Here is a 21,622-nt window from a genome sequence, read left to right as displayed (position 1 = left end):
CAAGGCCATGTGGGTGCACCTGGGGTCCTCAAATCTGCCACTGCTTCACCTTAAAGTGTGCTCTTTCTTTGTTATTTGTTTGCTTATTTATTTGTCCTCCCAAATATTATTTTACCTTTCACATTTAAATGTGAAATCAAGCTGGAATTGACTTTTGTGCCTAGTGGGAGGTAAAAGTCAAGATCCATCATTTCCATATCAGTATCCGAATGACCATGCGTTATTTATCCAAAAGACCATTCTTTTCCCACTGCACATCTGTGTCTCCTTTGCCATACATTAGAATTCTTATTTTCGCTCATTTTTGCAGCAGGTGTATAGAAATACAGGCACACCTCATTTTATAGCGCTTTGCTTTACTGCACTTGGCAGATACCGCATTTTTTACAAATTGAAGGTTTGTGGCAACCCTACGTTGAGCAAGTCTATCGGCGCCATTTTCCTGACAGCATTTGCTCACTTTGTGTCTCTGCATTACCTTTTGGTGATTCTCACAATATTTCAAATTTTCATTATTATTATATTTGTTACGGTGATCTGTGATCAGTGATCTTTGATGTTACCCTATTCCCTGAGACACAACAATATTGAAATTAGGCCATTTAATAACCCTCCAATGGCCTCTAGGTGTTCAACTGAAAGGAAGAGTCACATGTCTCTCTCTTTAAATCAAAAGCTAGAAATGGTTAAGCTTGGTGAGGAAGCCATGTCAAAAGCCAAGCCAGGGGACTTCCCTGGTGGCACAGTGGGTAGGACTCCGCACTCCCAATGCAGGGGGCCGGGCTTCGATCCCTGGTCACGTAACTAGATCCCACATGCATGCCGCAACTAAGGAGCCCGTGTGATGCAACTAAGGAGCTGGCAAGCTGCAGCTAAGGAGCCTGTGAGCCACAACTAAGGAGACTGTGAGTCACAACTAAGGAGTCCACATGCTGCAACTAAGGAGTTGGTGCTCTGCAACTAAGGAGCCTGCCTGCCACAATTAAGACCCAGTGCAACCAAATAAATAAATAAATAAATATTTAAAAAAAAAAAAGAAAGCCAAGCCAGACTAAAGCTAGGTCTCTTGCACCAAACAGTTAGCCAAGTTGCAAATAAAAAGCAAAAGTTCTTGAAGGAAGTAAAAAGTGCTACTTCAGTGAACCCATGAATGATAAGAAAGTGAAACAGCCTTACTATGAATATGGAAAAAGTTTGAGTGTTCTGGATAGAAGATTAGACCAGCCACAACATTCCCTTAAGGAAAGGCTTAATCCAGAGCAAGGCCCTAACTCTATTCAATTCTATGAAGGCTGAGAGAGGTGAGGAAGCTGCAGAAGTCTGAAGCTAGTTGAGGTTGGTTCATGAGGTTTAAGGAAAGAAGCCATCTCCGTCCGTAACATAAAAGAGCAAGGTGAAGCAGCAAGTGCTGATGCAGAAGCTGCAGCAAGTCATCCAGGCGATCCAGCCAAGATAACTAATGAAGGTGGCTACACTCAACAGCAGATTTTCAACACAGATGAAACAGCCCTCTACTGGAAGGCGATGCCATAGCCAGAGCGAGGAAGTCAGTGCCTGGCTTCAAAGCTTCAAAGGGCAGGCTGACTCTCTTATTAGGGGCTAATGAAGATTTAAGTTAAAGACAATGCTCATTTACCATTCTGAAATCCTTGAGCCCTTCAGAATTATGCTAAATCTACTCTGCCTGAGCTCTATAAACGGAACAACAAAGCCTGATGACAGCACATCTGTATACAACATGGTTTACTGAATATTTTAAGCCCACTGTTGAGACCTACTTCTGAGAAAAAAAGATTCTGTTCAAAATATGACTGCTCACTGACAATGCATCTGCTCACCCAAGGGCTCTGATGGAGATGTACAATGAGATTAATGCTGTTTTCATGCCTGCTAACACAACATCCATTCTGCAGCCCATGGATCAGGGAGTAATTTCGACTTTTAAGTCTTATTATTTAAGAAATACATTTCATAAGGCTATAGCTGCCATTGATAGTGATTCCTCTGATGGATCTGGGCAAAGTCAATTGAAAACCTTCTGCAAAGTATTCACCATTCTAGATGCCACTAGAACATTCATGATTCATGGGAAGAGGTCAAAATATCAACATTATCAGGAATTTGGAAGTAGTTGATTCCAATCCTCATGGATGACTTTGAGGGGTTCAAGACTTCTGTGGAGGAAGCAGATGTGGTGGAAGTAACAAGAGAACTAGAATTAGAAGTGGAGCCTGAAGATGTGACTGAATTGCTGCAGTCTCATGATAAAACTTGTACAGATAAGGAGTTGTTTCTTATAGATGAGCAAAGAAAGTGGTTTCTTGAGATGGAATCTACTCCCGGGGAAGGGAGTAGATTGTTGAAGTGAAGATTGTTGAAATGACAACAAAGGATTTAGACTATCACATAAACTTAGTTGATAAAGCAGTGGCAGGGTTTGAAAGGATTGACTCCAATTTTAAAAGAAGTTCTATTATGGGTAAAATACTATCAAACAGCATCACATACTGCAGAGAAACTGTTCATGAAAGGAAGACTCTAAAGTGTAAATGTAACTTTTATATGAACTGGGAAACCAAAAAATTTGTCACTGTATTGCAATATTTGCTTTACTGCAGTGGTGTGGAACCAAACCCACAGTATCTCTGAGGTACACCTGTCCGGATTTTTTTGTATGTATATTAAACTTGTATACAACCACCTTGCTAAATTCACCAACTAATACTAACCATTTGTATTTAGAGTTTTTCAGATTTTCTAGTTATATAATCATGTTTTCATGATAATGACAGTCTTAGCTATTCTCCAATCCTTATGCTACACATTTCTTTTTCTTGTCTGATTGCAGTGGTTAGGCCTCCAGCACAATGTTGGATAGAAGTGGTGATAAAGATACATACAACTTGTCTTATACCAGACTTTACGAGAAAAATTTTCAATAACTATTGAGTATGATGTTTCTTCTCCTGTGTTCTTTAATAAGATATCCCTGCTTCTCCAAGGAAGGGAAAGCATGAGATAATGAATGCTTTGGTCTGAAGCAATGGAGGCGCAGCATGGCACAGCAACTCACCCTGGGGGACCCAGCTCCCCACTATCTGGCCAGGTGACCTGAGCAGCCCACACCACCTCAGCTGAGCCCCTGTTCTCCATCTGTGACTCTGGAACAGCCTCAGCAACCCTGATTCCCTTATGGCTTTGCCCTAAGGACCCAGAAGGATGACTTTTGTGAAAGTGCTTTATAAACTCCAAAGGACATCACAAGGTGAGACAGTGGCCTCCATGTTCACTGTTTGCAAGAGCGAGGATGGCCTGAGGGAGGATGCAGGAGACTCTAAGCTGAGGGTTTGGGGGTGTGGTGCAGGGGAGAACATGCGGAGGGCAAGGGGAGCAAGACAAGCAGAGGGAAGGTGGTCACTTGAGGTCCTTCACCACCACCCTGAGCCGGGCCTGGGGCTGGGACCTTAAAGCAGGGTTGTTGTTTTTTTTTGGGGGGCTATGCCATGCAGTTTGTGGGATCTTAGTTCCCCGACCAGGGACTGAACCCAGGCCCTCAGCGGTGAGCGGATGGAGTCCTAACCACTAGACCTCCACGGAATTCCCAGAGCAGGGGTTTTCCAGCCCAAGGAGGATCAGAATCCCCAGGAGTGCTGTTTGTTAAACACACTGCCTCTGTTGGCAGAGTTCCTATTCAGTAGGTGCTATGGATGAAGTGTTTGTGTCCCCTCAAAATTTGTGTGTTGAAGTCCTAACCCTCCATGTGATGGTGTTTGGAGGTGGGGCTTTGGGAGGTGATTAGAGTTCAATGAGAGGTCATGAGGGTGCGGCCCCCGTGATGGGATTAGTGGCTCCAGGGTTACTGCCTGCTGTGGGTCTGGGATGACCTCAGCAGGATACCGCTCCTCAGAGCCTTGAGCAGGGTTGGGGACAGGGATCAGTGTCTGGCCTGGCCCCTTTCCTCCAATGGCCCCCCATCCTGGGTGGGGGATGCCTGCCCCCCCTCCCCACCCCCACCCCACAAGCTGGATGTCCCCTGAAGGCTTTGAGCAAAGTGCGGGGCTGCCTCACTCTTTTTCACCAGGACTCAGCACACATTACCGAGACCATCATTTCATGGGCAGGCTCCTCTGCTCCCACACGTGGAGCACATTTTAGCTGAGATCAGAGAAAAATCTGATTGCTTCCCCCGCACAGTGACAATGCCATCCTGGGCTCAGGCGGGCTCTCCAGCAGCCCTGCCCAGCCTCCCTATTATTGGTGAAGCCAGACTCTCAATTAAAGTGAAAGCTGGCAGACTCAGATCCTAAGCAATTAGGAGGGCCAGGCCTCTCTAATTAACCAGCCAGCCCCTCTCCCTTCCCACCACAGCCTTCTGATGATGAGAGCAGGCAGCCTGGGCATGCAGGCCCAATTAGAGGGGACGCTGCTCCGAGGACCAGCATCATGGGTTCCACCCGCACGCTCATTAGCTTGTGGCCGCCAGGGCCACACTGCCAGGGCTTTTGCTCGGGACACGGCCGTGTGGCCAGGAGCACCTGAGGATCTGTCCCCCTGACACGGATCTGGATGCTTCCCATGTCAGAGATCTCCCCAGCATCCCCTCTCTGCAGCCTGCCCTTGCCCACGCACCTCCTGGGAGCCAGTGCTATAGCCATTGCAAACGGTGGGGAGGTGGAGAGGAGAGATAGAAATAAATAGGGAGGCACCCCGGAAACTGGTGAGCCCAGAGTGGAGGGCTCCTGATACCCCCAATTTGGTCAGTACCTTGTTAGATCTCTCTTAGCCCCCGAGGGCTGCCTCTGAAACCCCAAACACAACTGTAATTAATTACCCATAATCATTTAACACCCACTGCCTAGAGGGCAGGCATCTGTGTGTCTTTACACTGTATCCCCAATGCCTGCACCAGTATATTGTCATATTTATAGGACAACACATATTTGTTGAAAGAGTGAATAGATGACATTGTCTACCCCTCCCAGACACCAGAGAGCCCCTGTACAAGGGCTAAAGCTTTGCAGGGGGCTGTGAGGTTAAGTCTGGGCCTCCCTCCTGATTCTCCAGAGACTTGGCTCCTAAGCGACCACCACCTGGCAGAGTGGCCCAGGGTGTCCTCCCTGTCTTCTGGGCCTGAATCCTCATAGTCAGGCACTTGCCCAGCCCATTTCCAGCTATATGCCTCTGCTGTGCTGTTCTCCCCTCCCTGGAATGCCCTTGGCTCTGCTTTCAGCCTCTCAGAAGCCTAACCAACTTTCAGGAACCAGCTCCTCCAGGCAGCCCTCCTGATTGTTCTCAGTCCTGGAAACCCTGGTCCCAGCCATAGTCAGCATCACTCTAGAGGGTACTGTCTGCCCACCTTGACCATGAGGACCAGAGGGAAGTGGCCGTTCTGGACCCTTCTCCTTTTGGAGTCCCCTAACCCAGAATTAACTCAGAACAGGCTGAATAAGTGATTGAGTGTTAGGTTCACCTGAGGAACTTGCACAGAAATCAAGTTTGGTTTCCCTGCTTAAGACATCCAATCCTGGACAGCTACAAAGGCTTCCAGAGGCTTTTCTATAGATTACAAAAAATTTGGGAATAACTGTGGGAACACCAATTTTCAGTTCAAGAAAACATGAATTGTAGGGAATTCCATGGCAGTCCAGTGGTTAGGATCAGCAGTTTCATTGCCGGGGCCCAGGTTCAGTCCCTGGTCGGGGAAGTAAGATCCTGGGGAGAGGGGTGGGGGGGTGTGGGGGGAGGGGGAGGGGGAGAGAGAGAGAGAGAGAGAGAGAGAGAGAGAGAGAGAGAGAGAAAGGGAGGGAGGGAGGGAGGGATGAAGGAAGGAAGGAAAGAAGGAAGGAAGGAAGGAAGGAAGGAAGGAAGGAAGGAAGGAAAACATGAATTCTAAAAAGGAGAACATACGTTGCTATTGGCTGAATTGTGTCCCATCAAAATTCTTGTGTTGAAGCCCTAATCCCCAATGTGACTGTATTTGGAGACAGGGTCTTTAGTAGGTAATTAAGGTTAAATGAGGTCATAAGGGAGGGGCCCTGATCCAAACGGACGAGTGTCCTTATCTGAAGTAGGAGAGAGACCAGAGCTCTCTCTCCACCATGTGTGGACACAGTGAGAAGGTGGCCGTCTGCAAGCTAGGAGGAGAGTCCTCATCAGAAACCAGATTGGCCAGCACACTGATCTTGGACTTCCCAGCCTCCAGAACTATGAGAAATCAATTTCTGTTGTTGAAGCCACCCAGTCTGTGGTCTTTTGTTATGGCAGCCTGAGCTGACTGATCCATGGGATATCACTAAACCTCTTCTGAGATGTATGTGAGGTTGGTTCTATTTTTGTAACACCTGGGCAGTCTGAACAGCCAGGACCTCAAAGCAAATTAATAATAATAGTGATAATAATGATAACAGGAATCCTTTACTGAGTGTTTGCAATGGACCCGACACTAAGGGCTTCCCTGCATTAGCTCATCTACTCCTCACACCCACCCAATGATGATGTAGTTCTATTTCCCCGTTTACAGATGAAGAAACAGAGGCCCAGAGAGGTTAAGTGGCTCATACAAGGTCACTGCAGTGTGCCCAAGCTGGAGCACAACCCAGGTCTCTCTGCATGAGAACAGCACTTACTGGCAACCCAGGAGGACCTCCGTCCCCTCACTGTGCAGGACCAAGTGACCTCTAGCCCTGGCCCATTGGGAATCTAGGACCCGCTTTCCTTCCTAAGACCCTCAATCACCCCCCAACCCCTCCCTATTTGCTTAGAATACATAGAAGAGATTGATTCCCTTAGCGTATGGCCTTTGTCCCTATGTTGCCTTGTCCCCGACCTCATCATCTTCCAATGACAGCCATCGCCACCTAACTCATCTCCTGCTTTCCTTCTATGTCCCCCTGCAACGCACTTGCCAGACAGCAGCTAGGCTCTCCTCTTAAAAACACAAACCAGGTCACATTACATCCCTGCTTAAAACGCTCCACTGACATCCCATGAAACTTAGAATCACATCTCAACTCCTGACCTTGACTTACAAAGCTCTTTGTGATTGGCTATGCCCACCGCTCGCTCCCTCTGCCCCAGATGCCTTCATTAGTTCCTTGAACATGCCCAGCTCATTTCTGCCTCAGGGCCTTGGTGCTTGCTGGTCCCTCTGCCTGCAACGCTCCTCCACCTGGATCCTCCTGGGGCTGCCTCCTGCTTGTGGTCAGGTCTGAGCTCACAGAGACTCAACTTGAGCACCCTGTTTTAATTCACTACAGAGCCCTAGGTCTACATAACGTTATTTTATATTTGTTTATTGTCTGTCTTCTCCTACCCCTAGAAAACAGTCTCCATGAGAGCAAGGACTTTATCTTGTTCATGGTATCGCCAGAACCTAGAACAGGGCCTGCACACAGTAGACCCTCTACTATTTGCATAATGAGTAAATGAATGACTGAATGAATGACACAGTCTTCTCAAGGATGGATGAAGATAACCCCCCCAAATGCCCATCATTCAGCTGTGGCCCTAATTGGCACACTCTCCTCCCACTCTCACCCAAGAACAAGTCCCCTCAGAAACTCAGAGGGCTCCTTATCTCACCATCCAAGCCAGGACCAAGTCTTCAGCCTGCTGTGAAATAAGAACAATTTCAAATAGAAATGTCTTCCCGAAAAGCCATGGGGTGGGGGTGGTGAGAGTATCTGGAAGAGCATTCCCCCACCCCCACATCCACTGAGGTTCTCCCCTGGGACTCCCACTGTTGCCTAGGAAACGGCTCTGCAAGGAGCAGCGGGCATTAACCCTTCAGCAACCAGGGGCAGCAGCCTGTCTCTGCAGCAGAGGCCCCAAACTTTTCCAGGGAAAGGAGACAAGGCTCTGACAGCCTCTTCATGGTCCCGCAAACCCAGACATTTATAGTAGTCATGGAGTTGAGGGGCAGAAGGAGGAAACAGGCTGTTGGACCTCATTCTCCCAGGCAGAAGTCACATACTAGAACCCCACCTGCCCAGGTGCTGGGAGCAAGACATTCCTGAGTCCCTGTGCCCAGTACCTCTTTGGTATCTATCTAGTCTAGTCCTATGGAGGCTTGCGGAGGAGCAGCACCAAAGTGCCCACCCCCTCCCTGACCCTCAGGCCCCTCCCACACCTTCACTGTTCTTGGGACCCCTCACCAGTTAATCCACATTCCTCAGCCCAGTTCACCACATGCAACAAACAGGGGAAAAGGGACCTTAGCTGAAATCCTGGCTTTTCCACCTATTCATTTGGTACATTAACTTCTTTCCACCTCGGTTCTCTCATCCAGATTTTGAACATCACTGAAAATGCCCTTGTCAAGGCTGCCAATGGCCTCTGCTGCCAAGTCCATGTTTACTTCTTTGACGTTCCCATATTTTACAGTCCTCTCAACTCTTAACGCCCCACCCCACCCTCAGTCTTCTGTTCCCTGTTAATTCTTTCCAGAATTTATTTCTTCCTGAAATCTTATCTATTACTCTACTATTTACTATTTACTTTATTTATTTACTTTACTATTTACTATTTATTATTACTTATTATCTATTACATTACTTTTTTTTGGTTCCCTCAAGAGAGAAAGTTCTTTCTGTGCCTTGTTCACCAAAATAACTCCAGGCTTAAAATAATGACTAGCACATGGAAGTTACTTGAGAATGGGTTCTGGTAAAACTAGAGTGAAAAACAAAAAAAGAAAAAGACATGGTGTCTTGGGAACAGTGCTTCTAACCTAGGAGGGCAGTAAAGGGAGGTCCCATGATGACAGCTATGCAGTAACTACTGTAGGCTAGAGCAGGAATAAGAGTCCAGAAGAGTTTCTGGCAGGGAAGAAAAAAGTAGGCTTCACGCAGTAGAGAGTAAAATTCAGATGCTAAATAACCTTGAGGACTGGAAGGCACATTATTCTTTGGTCAATGAGAAAAGAAAGGCAATTAGAAACTCCAGGAAAAACAAAAAGTTATTTTAAGAAGTCTTGGACTCAATATTAATATGTGGCATAATTTAGAACAATCCGTGGAGTATAAGAAAAGGAGAAACTCCACTTGGCCTTGCTGCAAAGATCATTCTCATTGGAGTGGCCACGGATCAAGAGAGCAGACCAATAGAATAAGAAGTATAATCTTAGCGAACTGTTTGGCCCTGAGGAAAATAGTATTTATTTAATGACAACTAATAACATATCCTGAATACTTATATGCCAAACAAGGTTTTAAGAGCTTTGCATATAATATCTAATCCTCACAACTCTCTAAGGTACATATTATCATTATCCCTATTTTATAGATGAGGAAGGTGAGGCTTGACATAGTAAATAAGTTTTCTGAGGTCATACAGCTAGTGGAAGAGCTGAATTCACACCCAGGCCTGTGAGACCCAGAGGTCCACTCCCCAGAGCTGGCACTAGAAGCCTGGCCATTTGACCTTCAGGCCCCAATCCTTCTTGCCAAGAAGCATAGGATACCATGTGTGCACACATGTATGCACGAACGCGCACATACACACACACACACACACACACACACACACACACACACACACACACACTCCTGGGAGCCAGGATGCAAAGCCACAGAGTAACAGGGCTGGTCCAGGCTGGGAAGCCAGAGCAGGGCCTTACCTTCCTGCAGTCTTTGCAGAACACCGATGAGCTGCCCAGGAAGCCCAGCACCTCCCCACAGAGCAGACACTGGGAGAGGCCATTCCCCATCACATTGCTCCTCATGGTCTCCAGCCGCTCCACCAGCCGCCTGCAGCACAGGACACAGAGTCAGATGGCATGTGCTTCCTGTCTCCAACCAGACCCCTGTCCAGGCGTGGCTGCCACGGGGCCCCAATACTATACCACTTCATGGGGGTTGTTCCCTCACCTGGGGTACTGTTCCCTGCCCCATCCCTTCCCCTGGCTAACTCCTAATCATTCACTCACTCACCAACCATTAACTGGGCACCTACAACATGCCAGACACTGGGAATATTGTAGCAAACAAGCCAGAGATGGACACGGTCCCTGTTCTTATGGAATTTATGTTCAATAAAGGGAGAAAGTCCATAAACAAGCAAACTGACTTCAGAGGGGGCAGTGTTATGAAATAAAATAAGTGGGGCTGGGAGGGAGCAGGGCATGTTAGGTGGTGATTAGTGAAGGCCTCTCTGAGGACATGTGAACTGGGAGGTAAAGGATGACAAGGACCAAACACGTGAAGAGCTGGGGCAGCATCCCAGGCAGAGGGAACAGCAAGTACAAAGAGCGAGGCCCTGGCGCATTAGGATGGTGAGAAGGCCAGGGGGGCTACAGTGCCTGGGATGAAGGAGGCTGGAGGGGCGAGGAGGGGCCAGATTACACGGGGTTCGTAGGTTGGATTGGTCTTTGAAGTTTGGATTGTTTTCTAAGATCAACGCGAACCCACTGAAGAGTTTTAAGTAGAGGAGTGATCTGACCTCAGTGACATTTCTAAAAGCTCCCTCCAGCTGTTGTGAGAAGCTGGGATTACAGGGGGAGTCCGGTGAGGAAGCCGGCAGGAGGCGGCGGGAGGTCTGGGGAAGGAGGACGGAGAGCAGGACGGGCTGTATTTCAGAGTCATCGTGGATGGATTTGGGGGAGGAGAGGTAAGAGAAAGATCCAGGATGGAGAAGAGGCTTTTGGCTTAAGCACCTGGGTGGACAGAGAAGCTAGAGGGAGAAAGAGAAAGAGGTCCTCTTTGAACCCCGCTGGGTCCTGGATAGGTGCCTTCCCTTGAGTCCCACGGCCCCTCAGCCCACCGTGACCCCTGTTTCATGACAACCTGTCATACAACACTGCCACGCCCACAACACGCGGCCACTTCTGCTTCTGTTTCGTTGGCCGCTGTGTCTCCAGTGCCCAGTGGATTCCCAGTGAACATTCTTGAATGCATGGAAGACAGGGTGTGGGTACGTTATGTCCTGTAACTCTCACAACCGCCCAGCGCAGCAGATGCTGCTTCCCCCCCACTTTAAAGGTGAGAAGATTGAGGCTCCGAGATGTGAAGTCACTTGCCAGCGTTGCACACTCCTCAGAGGTAGAGCCAGGGCCACACTCAGGCCGCCCCAAGTCTCATGGCAACTCCACCCTCTCCCCTGGGGTGATCAGGCCCTGCCTGGGGGCCAACGGAGGGCAGACTGGGCGCCGAGGCTGCCTCTGCCCACCTGCTGGCACTCCTGACTTCCACAGGAATCACCGTCCCTCTTCCAGGGACCTGCAGGGTTCCAGGAGCAAAGCCGAGTTCAGCCCTGGCCTGACCCACTTGTTTTTGGGGGACCCCCTCTCCGTACAGCCCTGTGACTCCCACTCATGGAAACACACAGGATGCACCTCCTCCTTCTGAGATGATTAGCTGCCTCCTGGGCCATTCCTGCCCCAGCCAAACCCAGCGCTCACAGCCAGGGCCAGACGACGTGAGCGGCACAGGGAAGGCAAAGGTGGCAGCCCAGAAGGATGGGGGGGGGGTGCAAATGCTTCCCACAGCTGCGGGGAGCCCACGGGGGACACCCCTCACCAGCTCCCAGCACGCCCTCCTGGGGGAGCCGGAGGGGTGTGGTGCTGGCCCATCAGTCATCGGCACAGGCACCTCGGAGACCTGCAGAGCCTTGCAGGACCCTCGGGCTAGGCCTGAGAGAGGGAGGGGCCCCAGCCAGGTGTGGTGGGGAGAAAAGAGCAAAAGACAGTTAGTCTGTCAGATACAAACCCTTTTTGTAATGAAATGGTAGTAATACGTCAGTGTTACGGAGGCACAGACAACAAACTGTTTGGACAGCAGTGGTCTTTGTAGTGGTGCTTTCACTTTCTAGAACTGTGCATTTCTACAATGTCTGACTTTTTTAAAATGATCATCTATTTAATTGAAAAAGATAAATAGAAAAAGAACAAGGAGACCAGAATCAAATTAATTCCTGCCAGTGCCCCTGCATTTATGTTTTCCTCCTTGTGCCTGCCTGTGTTTTTCAGATTGTCTAGGAAGTATGAATTGCTTTTGTAATTAAACAAAAAAAAAAAAGACACAACAAAACTGAAGACTATGTAGTAGACAGCTCTGGATGCCGGAGGCCGGAAGAGCTTAGAATAAGCTGGAGAGCGGCTCCTGTTGGTCTTTGATGGGAGAACCCACAGTTCAGCCTCCACGTCAATCCCTCCCCTGGCTGAACCACAGGGACCCTCCTTTGTGCAGAGCTAAACAGACCTTATCGTGTTTGATGGCACTCATTCATCCTCCCCACAGCCTGGGGCCCATACATCAGCCGCTATCCCCATCTTACAGAGGGGTATACTGAGGCTTGGACAGGCTGGGTTAGGAATCTGCACACCAGGGGTGTTCAGGCAGAGCTGACTCACTCCCAGTGAAAAGCTGGAACTAGGAGCCAGGGCGCCAGACGCCCAGCCCACTGATCTGGCACTAAATGCCCTTGCTTCCCTCTCCACGGCCTCACTCCTGCCCCATCCTGGGAGCAGCCCTTACCCGATTCTCTGCTGTTCCAGGACGTCAAGCCGCTCAGCCCTCTGGATGACCTGCAGGATGGCCTCCACCTCGACTGGGCTGAGGCACTGGCTCTTCCTCTGCTTCTCTGTCTGGTAGGTGTGCACAGACCAGCCTGTCTGCAGCCTTGAGAGAGAACAACACAGAAGTTCAACCCCAGTGCAAACCGGCATCCCCGCCACATCCACAGAGGTCCCCTGAGCACAGTCTGTGTGTCAGGGGCAAGGGGTTCGGACACCAGCCTCCAAACGCTGCCTCTGCCACCCACCAGCTCCCGGGTCCCACAAGGATAGCAGCACCCCCTTAGCACCTCGGGGGGGTTGGGGGGAGACAGGAGCATGGAATGTGCAGAAGGCCACGGCCACAGCATGGGCGGTTTCAAGGGAACAGCACAGAAGATGACCAAGAGAAGAATGAACACCCGGATCTGAGTTGTACAAGAAAGTGAGATGGAGTTTATTTACTATGGGACAGGAAAGACTGGTCATTAGGTTAAAAACAAGCACTGAGGGTAAAAGGATATTCACGCAGCATTCTGAAAGCTAGAGGGATCCAAGGCAGGAGGGTAACAGCAGCACAGGAGGGGCGGTGAGGGCTGGCCAGGGCGGCGAGGCAGGGCTGGGGCCCGGCCCAGAGCCCCAGGACTGAGGGGAAGAACGCCAACCCTTTCTATTTTTCTGGATGGTGAGAGTGGCAGCAGTGGACCAAGCCCCAACTCCCTGCCCTGGGGCCCAGCTTCTCCCAGACTTCCTGTGCCAGGTGGTGGGAACACAGAGACGGACAAGGTGGCAAGGTCACTGCCCTCCAGAACTACAGTATTCTGGGGGAGACAGATGCCCGATCAGTTATAAAACTATTTATTTACTGAAAAATTTGGAGAGCGATTCATTCAATACCTATTTATTGAGCATCCACTGTGATGCCAGGCTCGCCAGGTGCTGGGACGAGCCACTGGGCAGGCCACGCAGGTGGGCGTGAGGAGGATGTACAAATAAGGGGAATTGACCCAGGTAGGGGAGCAGCTCTAGAAGGGCTCCCCTAAAGAAGCGGCAGCAGGCAAGAGATTGTGACACAGGATGCAGGGCAGGAAGATGAGGGTGTGGATGCCTCCCTGGTGGTTCCCTGAAACGGATGGACACTGGTGGTCTCACGTCACCACCCGGTCCAGCTCTTGCATCCAAGCACTGCCGACACTGTATAAGTTAGGAGAGCTAAAAAGCATGTCCTTTCTCTGTGAGTAGAGAGAAAGCCATCCCAGGCTGGTTAAGGTGAAGGACTCAGATTCTGAAGTCCAATGGATGGTCTGATCTTATGGCTCTGTCCCTTCCCAGGTACGAGAACTTGGACAGCTGCTCATCCTTGATTTCCTGATCTGTCTCTTTAAGAGATGCCAGGAAGATGAAATAAGGAGGGTATATAAAGTGCCCTGTACATAGCAAAGGCCCAGTTGCTTAATAAGTGGCAGTTAGTGATGATTTTTGTAATGATCATGGGTGAGACCATTAGGAACAGCTTAACCAAAGAGGTAGCATTTGTGCTGGGTTTTGCAGGATGAATAGGAGCTCCCCCCATGGAAGCAGGGAGCTGGCATTCAGGCAAAGGACACTGAACGTGCAAAGGCATGAAGGCATAAAGTAATGTGCTGCATTGGAGAGATCCGGACTTCTAGACTGCCTATTTCTCCAATTAAAAAAAAATGCCTTGGTACAAACTACTATGTACAAATAAATAAGCTACAAGGATACAGTGTACAGCACAGGGAATATAGCCAAAAATTTTTACAGTAACTTCAAATGGAGTATAATCTATAAAATATTGAATCACTATGTTGTACACCTGAAACTAATATAATACTGTAAATTGACTGTACTTCAATTTAAAAAAATACCTTGCCCTAGACTAATACTTTTTTAAGTGACCCTCACAGAGCTAGGGAAAGCAAAGAATGGGAACGGGGCAGGACTGGTGGGAACAGGAAGGGAGGCCAGGCCTTGGAGTGGGCAGGGGTACACATTCACCTGTCCTCTGTGCGCTGGGCGGACTCAGGGCGTTTTGGTCTCGAAAAGGGACCCTCCCCCGCCCCACCCTTCTGGTTTTCTCCGTCTGAGCATTTCAGGGACACTGGCGGTTGGTGATTGGCCAGGGGGAGGAAAATTGTAAAACAGAGCCCCCAAGCTCAGGGGCACCCCACCTCCACCATGTGAAAAAGGCAGGCCAAGGAACACGGAGGTGGGAAGACGCCAGCACAGCTACCCGTCCTGGTGGGCACAACGCCTACACAGCCCAGGACCCGGCCCAGGGCGCTGCGGACCTCCTCCCCCTGGACCCCCGTCATCCTGCAAGGCAGGCCTCCCCATCTCTCAGAGGCGGAAAGAGGCAGGGTGCAGTTAGATGGCTTTCCAAAGGCAAGTTGGAGGTCAGCACGCTTCCTGGCCTGGGGAACTTACATCCAGCGGCTGCCGACAGCCACACCAGGCTCTCCTTTTCTGCCTGCCTCTCACCCACAAGTCCCGACAGTTTACATCCTCTCATTCGACCTCCTTCCCAGGCTCACTACTCCTGGCCAGTCAGGCCCTGACTCCCGCTTACGGCCACGGCTGCCACCAAGCATCTTGCCCACGGCAGGGCACCTCCACACAGCCAAAGGAGGCCGACTCAAGGCTGCCAGACGTAGACGGGGCTGCAAACCCTGAGGAAGAAACTTCAGTGGCGCCCAGAGCCCATCTGTATGTCCCCTCACACAGTGTACATCGCCATCAACTGCTCCTGCTTCCCTTGTGTTCCGGGCTGCATGCTGTCTCCAGGCCTTTGCTCAGGCTGTGCCCTCCACCCGGGGTGCCTGCCCCTCTCCCTAAACCCCCTTTCCACTGGTTCACTCCTGTTCCTTTTTAGGACATCTTTTAGACGTGATCTTTACAGGAGGCTTTTCCTAGATCCCCTCCAAGACGATTTAAGAGTCCACTCTCGGAGTTCCCTAAGGCCCGGGCAAAGCTCCACCACTAGGCTTAAACATTATTACAAGGCAAAGTGGGACCTTCTGTCTTGCCCTTTAGAATGTAAGTCCCAAGGATCAGGCCCTGCCCCATCTGGCCCCTGCCCACCTCTCCATCTTCCTTCCATGCCATTCACCCCCTCGCCCTCTGCATTCAAGCCACAGTTGCCTCCTGTGCCAGGTCTTCTACATGCCATGTTCCTTCTACCTCAGGACCTTTGCACCTGCCGTTCCTTCTGCCTAGATGCTCTTCCCCCATATTCCCATCTAATATTTACCCCTCCCCCAGGATTCAACATAAGCATCACACTCTCAGGGAAGCCTCCCCCAAATCCCAGATTGTTAGCACCCCCCCTTCACCGAACTGCCTGTTTCCACCTTCAAAACAGCTGCACAAGGGTAATTATGTGTATCATGCTCACTCCTCCCCATCAGTGCCTTAAGACAAAGGACCATATTGGTCTTGTTTACTGCGGCACAACAGTCCTGGCACGTAGTAGGGGTTTAGAAAATGTCTGATGGTGGCTGGAGGATAGGAGGACAGACCTGAGCTGGAGCCAGGGAAAGTAACCTCCCCAGGCCTCACAGAGGCACAGCGCCTGGCTGCGGGGATTTGTAACACTCTCCTTTAAGGAGCCTGGCATTACAAGGCAGCACGCTCCGGGGAGGAGATAAAAGCATTTACTCTTCTAAAAGGTGCTACGGGCTTCCCTGGTGGCACAGAGGTTAAGAATCCCCCTGCCAATGCAGGGGACACGGGTTCGAGCCCTGGTCCAGGAACATCCCACAAGCCACGGAGCAACTAAGCACGCGCGCCACAACTACTGAGCCCGCGTACCACAACTACTGAATCCCACGCACCTAGAGCCCGTCCTCTGCAACAAGAGAAGCCGCTGCAATGAAAAGCCCGCACACCATAACGAACCCCCCGCTCACCGCAACTAGAGAAAGCCCACACGCAGCAACAAAGACCTAACTCAGCCAAAAATAAATAAATAAATAAAAGGTGCTACAACAGCTTCTGGCTGCTGCTGAGCGCAAGACCAGGTCATGGAGAACCAAAGGGAATGCCGGCGGGATCACCAAGGGTCACACTGGGCCCTCCTACAAGAGCACAGCTCTCGCCAGCTCCTCGCATCCAGCCACGGAGGACGCATCATCTCGCCTGCTGTCAGAGGAGAGAGGGAGAGAGGACGGTTTCACCCCTGGTCTCTCCCCCACAGGGGCCACACGGGGGCTAAAAGAGCCAAGCCATCCCAGTGAGCAGGACAAATTAACTGTGGTGCAAAGAGTCCTGCAAATCACGCAGGACTCCACTCTTCTTGGGCATTTCAGATTAATTTTTCTGTCCTCTTTTGATGTTTCAGCTCTGTCCCCTGCAGGCTCACAATGTTTAATTGCAAATTTCTTGAACTTGGTCCCACTTGGGAAACGCTGGCTCCTGTAGCCAGCACGATTTGACAGATGAAGAGGCACTCTTGGGCTTATTTGACCCCAGGGACCCCCAACTCCCTGGAGGGACAGGAAGAGACTAGAAGGCTGGAGAGGCATCTGGGAGCCCCTGGTCTCCAGCCACGGAGGGGGGCAGTGGGTGGAGATGGGCTGATCTAACTACAGCCGAGGGGTCACCAGGCTGAGAGATAACAGGAAAACTGGGGGCAAACCAGAACAAGAGAGACCCTGACACGAGCATGGCAGAGACCTGGGATGCTTCAAGGCTGGTTGTGTGTTTCAGCCCAGAGGGCAGCTCTTCATAAATTAGACAAGCCTTTGGCCTGTCAACTCAACTATGAAGTGGGCGCTCAACTATGAAGTGGGCATCCAGAGATCAAAGGCTCCCCGCTGCCAGGGACTCAGGGACTGAAGGCTCAGTGATGGGGGATTTATACTCCTAACAGAGAAGGTAAAGGAAGTGGCCTGGTTCCCTGGAGCCTATTGTGATCGAAAGAACATAGACATGGGGTCAGATGGACCCAGGGGAGTCCCAGCCCTGCCACTCACAAGGTGGGTGAGGACCTCAGCCTCACTGTCCTCATCTGAGAAATGGGAATGCATTCCATACGGCAGTTAAATGAGTGAATGGCTGTTAGGCGCCCAGCTCAGCGCCAGGAGTGTGGTGTGTATTAGACGGGCACTTGTCTCCAAACTGCTCTTTCTGGGGGCCTGGGATTGAATCTTGTTAAAGAAAGGAGGGGAACTAGGAGGTGGGGAGGGAAGGGAGGGCCCGGCCAAGCCTTAGAGGTACTCACTTGGCTCGCAGGGCAAGCTGCCGATCATTGGGGCAAACCCACTGATCATTCCCACTGCCGAAGATGGTGTCGGCCATGACTTGGAACACCCAGCCAGGGTGTGGAGTCACATCTGAGGGGAGAAGAGGGAAGAAGAAAGAGCATGTCATTGGCTGGGGTACAGACGGCAGACAGGGTCCCTCAGACACCCAAAACCGGTACTTCCAACCTATCCCTGTCCGTTGCCGGCCCCTGCCCCATCCCCACCCCGTCCCCGAGGATGTCTGGAATCTCACCAGCAGAATCACTCCTCCAGCTAAATGCTATTCCCTCAAAGCTCCTCTTTCAAAAGACTCGTGATTCTGGGAGGGGTAGCTAGGTGGATCACGCAGCTAAGTGACAAGGTTGGACTTGACTGGCAGGATGTCAAAGGGACAGAATCGGAAAGGAGAGAAGAGGCACACCTCAGCAGTTTTCAACTTAGCGGGCAAGCCCCAAGGGCGTTTGATCCCTGCACCCTCCAAGTACTACCCCTGCTTTACTTCACGGGGACCACAATGAAAACGGCCCCCTTGGGAATCCTGCAGGGAGGAGACCCTGCTCCAGAGCTTGCTGGTGGCTTAACTTGTGCAGCCTAGCTTAGCTGGCTTTCTCCTTGCCACCAGCGATGTGCGTTGGTGGGGAGAGTAAGGAGGGGAAGAGAGAGGGATGAGTTTGAGGGAATCCCAATCCCAGAGCAAAGACGAGGGGCAGTACTGAGTTATCCACACTCCCCTGGTCTAATCCCCTCCAGACCAGTGGTTCTCAAACACAGGACTCCTTTACACTCTTAAAACAAATCACTGAGGTTGGAAATTAGTCTGGCAGTTCCTTAAATGTTACACAGAGTTACCATAAGACCCAGAAAGGACTTTGAAGTATAAACACAAGAGAACAGAAAACATATGTCCACACATGAAATTGTACATGACTATTCACAGCAGCATTATTCATAATAGCCAAAAAGTGGAAACAATTCAAATGTCCATTAACTGATGAATGGATAAAATGTGTACAATGAAATACTGTTTGGTCATAAAAGGGAATGGAGTACTGACACAGGCTACAACATGGATGAACCTTGAAAACACGCTAAGTGAAAGAAGCCAGTTACAAAAGACCACATATTGTATGGTTCTATTTATATAAACTGTCCAGAATGGGCAGATCCATAGAGACAGAAAGTAGATTAGTGGTTGCCAGGGGCTGGGGGTGGAGGGGAGGGAGGAATGGGAGTGACTGCTAACGGGCTCAGGGTTTCTTTTTTGGATGATGAAAATGTTCTGGAATTAGATAGTGGTGATGGTTGCACAACTTTGTGAATTCACTAAAACCACTGCACTGTTCCCTTTAAATGTCTGAATTTTATGGTATGTGAACTACATCTCATTAAAAAATTCTATAAAAAAATTCTTGAGAACTCCAAATGATATGGGCTATATCTATTGATATTTACCATATTAGAAATTAACACTGAGAAAAAATTTTAATTGTCAATTCATCAAAAAATAATAAACCCATGAGATGCTCACATATTTTATTTAAAAACTATATTTTCAAAACAAAAACAGTTAGTGAGAATAATGGTATTGTTTTGCATTTTTAGAAATCTATGTAATGTTTGGCTAAACAAAAGTCAGTAGTCAGTTTCATATCTGACATTTCATTCAATCTTTTGTGATATGTAGATTTGCTAAAGTACGTGAAGGACATCTAGACTCTCACAGATACATGCTATAGCTGGGAAAGGGTGGAGTATTTTAATAGCCTTCCGAGATAATTGTGGACATTCTTCTTTCATACTGTACACAAACTCAACAGATGGTAGTTTCTTAAAGATTAGTTCCAATGTGGCATTCATGCCAATGAACTTTTCACCTGTATAGTTGTGAGAGAACTTGACCAAGCGTATTATTATTATTAAAATAGTTTTTACTTTGTGGACCCCCCAAAGGCGTTGGGAACCCCCAGAGATCCCTGGACCGTGGTTTGAGAACTGTTGTTCTAGACCAATGTCACCTATTTCTGTGATGACCAGCAGGGGGCAGCGTGCAGACTGCAGCTAACTGACCCACTCAGGGACCAAGTCCACTACCTTCACCACACTGGGCTCTCTATTCCACTCGGCTGATCCAGGCACCCACTCCCCATTGTCAGCCACCTTGAGAGCGAGACCTGAGTTAACCCAGGCCCCAAAGAGTCGCGTGTGGAGTCCCCATGGCCAGGCCCAGTGCTGGGAGGGCTGCTGGTGCCCCCGTCACCAAAGGCCTCCTCACATTTAAAGTCTTGACCTTCTCCCAAAGGAGACTCACATCCAGTCCAGGAAAACACAGGTGGGCTCAAAAATGACACGCTCATCAAACAACTTTAAACCAGTCCCATTTCAGCTACGATTTGTTTTGCTGTTTTTTTAAATAAGTTCTGTTATCTTGTGAATAGCGCAGTCACACTGCTGCACGGGTGTGAAAAGCGTTACTCTGTTCCAAGTAAACATTTAAAACACACTCATCTCAGTAGCCCTGTTTCCTTATTATTTTTAAAAAATATTCTGGGAGCTTCAAGAAATGGAAGTGATGGGGTGTCCCTAACGGGGACAGGCTGTGCCCAGGGTTAACTAGGTGTCCATCACCTCATAGGCACTGCCATTCCTGCCGTGGCCTGCAGGGGGCACCGTGTCTCGGACCACTGCTCCCAGCGCTAGAAGGCCCTGAGCCTTCCTGCCCACCCTGCTGCAGCTGGGTGCAGTGAGTATGCAGGTGGCCCCTCTGCTCTGCCAGGCACCCTCACAAAAGCAGGGATGCACCAGTGGTGACCCAGAGGGAGAGGCAAGCCGGGGAATCTCAGGGTGGGAATTCCATCGTCTGCAGAAGCTTCGGAACCAAAAGGGAGTGGAGCTGAGCCGGGGGAGGAGGTGGGAAGAAAGAAGGAACCCTGTGCTCTCATGCTCGAACCTTCACCTCCTTTACAGCGGGACAGGTAGGGACGTCCAGGAGACAGCAGCAAACACAGGTGGAGAGGCACAGCACCTCACTGCCCCAAACACATCACCCCCAGATGAACCTGTAAAGAATGAACTTCTTTTGTCCCCTTTGGGTCACTTCTTTTTTTTTTTTTCTTTTTTGATGTGGACCATTTAAAAAGTCTTTATTGAATTTGTTACAATATTGCTTCTGTTTTATGTTTTGGTTTTTGGCCGCAAGGTATGTGGGATTTTAGCTCCCTGACCAGGGTTCAAAACCATACCCCCTGCACTGGAAAGCGAAGTCTTAAACACTGGACCGCCAGGGAAGTCCCTGGGTCACTTCTTAGGGGGCCAGAGTTTTGGGATCACTGACAAGAGAACCCCCAAACTTATATTTATCTGTCCTCTGACCCATCTGAGGTCTATTCCTTTTCTTTGCTTTGTTTTTTTAACTCGAGCCAAAATGACTCTGCAACCACCCACAGGATCTGTTCTGTTCTTCATCAATCTAATTATTTTTTGTTGGGCAGAAGAGAAGAGAATGAGGATGAGAGACTGAGAAAAGGTCACACCTATGCGGGTCTGCTAACCCTTAACCAATACTACTTTTTCTGCATCAGGTCACCTTGCGCTGTAAGTATGAAGGGAAAGGTTTCGTGGCAGTGAGGATGACTCAACTAGGAGAGAAAAGACCTGGAAAGTCTGGCTTTTATGCAAACTTACTGGAAGACCAGGAACAATCAGTTATTTTCCCTGGGCCTCAGTTTTCCCATCGGTACCCAACGGAGCTGAGACAGACAGGCTGGAGGGATTGCCCTGGGCAATTCCAACAGATTCCCACCCGCCGAGTTGCAGGAGGGAGGCAGGGATAGCAGGCGGGGGACTGGAGAAGGATCCTGGGGTGGGAGGTTGG

General features: G+C 49.7%; 1 protein-coding gene across 8 annotated transcripts in view; it reads right to left on the bottom strand.

Moving 5' to 3' along the window:
- RPH3AL (rabphilin 3A like (without C2 domains)) overlaps positions 1-21,622 on the bottom strand; it is a 123,036-nt gene that overhangs the window by 71,791 nt on the left and 29,623 nt on the right. For all 8 annotated transcript variants that reach the window (XM_059908685.1, XM_059908687.1, XM_059908684.1 and 5 more), the window contains exons 2-4: positions 17,730-17,841; positions 12,471-12,614; positions 9,617-9,746 (exon numbers count right to left, since the gene is read on the bottom strand). In XM_059908685.1, the coding sequence (XP_059764668.1) occupies positions 9,617-9,746; positions 12,471-12,614; positions 17,730-17,806 (351 nt within the window). In that variant the 5' untranslated portion in view covers positions 17,807-17,841. The remainder of the gene's footprint in view (positions 1-9,616; positions 9,747-12,470; positions 12,615-17,729; positions 17,842-21,622) is intronic.

The sequence above is a fragment of the Balaenoptera ricei genome, chromosome 20, assembly GCF_028023285.1.
Source record: "Balaenoptera ricei isolate mBalRic1 chromosome 20, mBalRic1.hap2, whole genome shotgun sequence".
Lineage (NCBI taxonomy): Eukaryota > Metazoa > Chordata > Mammalia > Artiodactyla > Balaenopteridae > Balaenoptera > Balaenoptera ricei.
The sequence above is the reverse complement of the archived record's forward strand: the minus strand, read 5'-3'. Positions and strand labels throughout refer to the sequence as shown.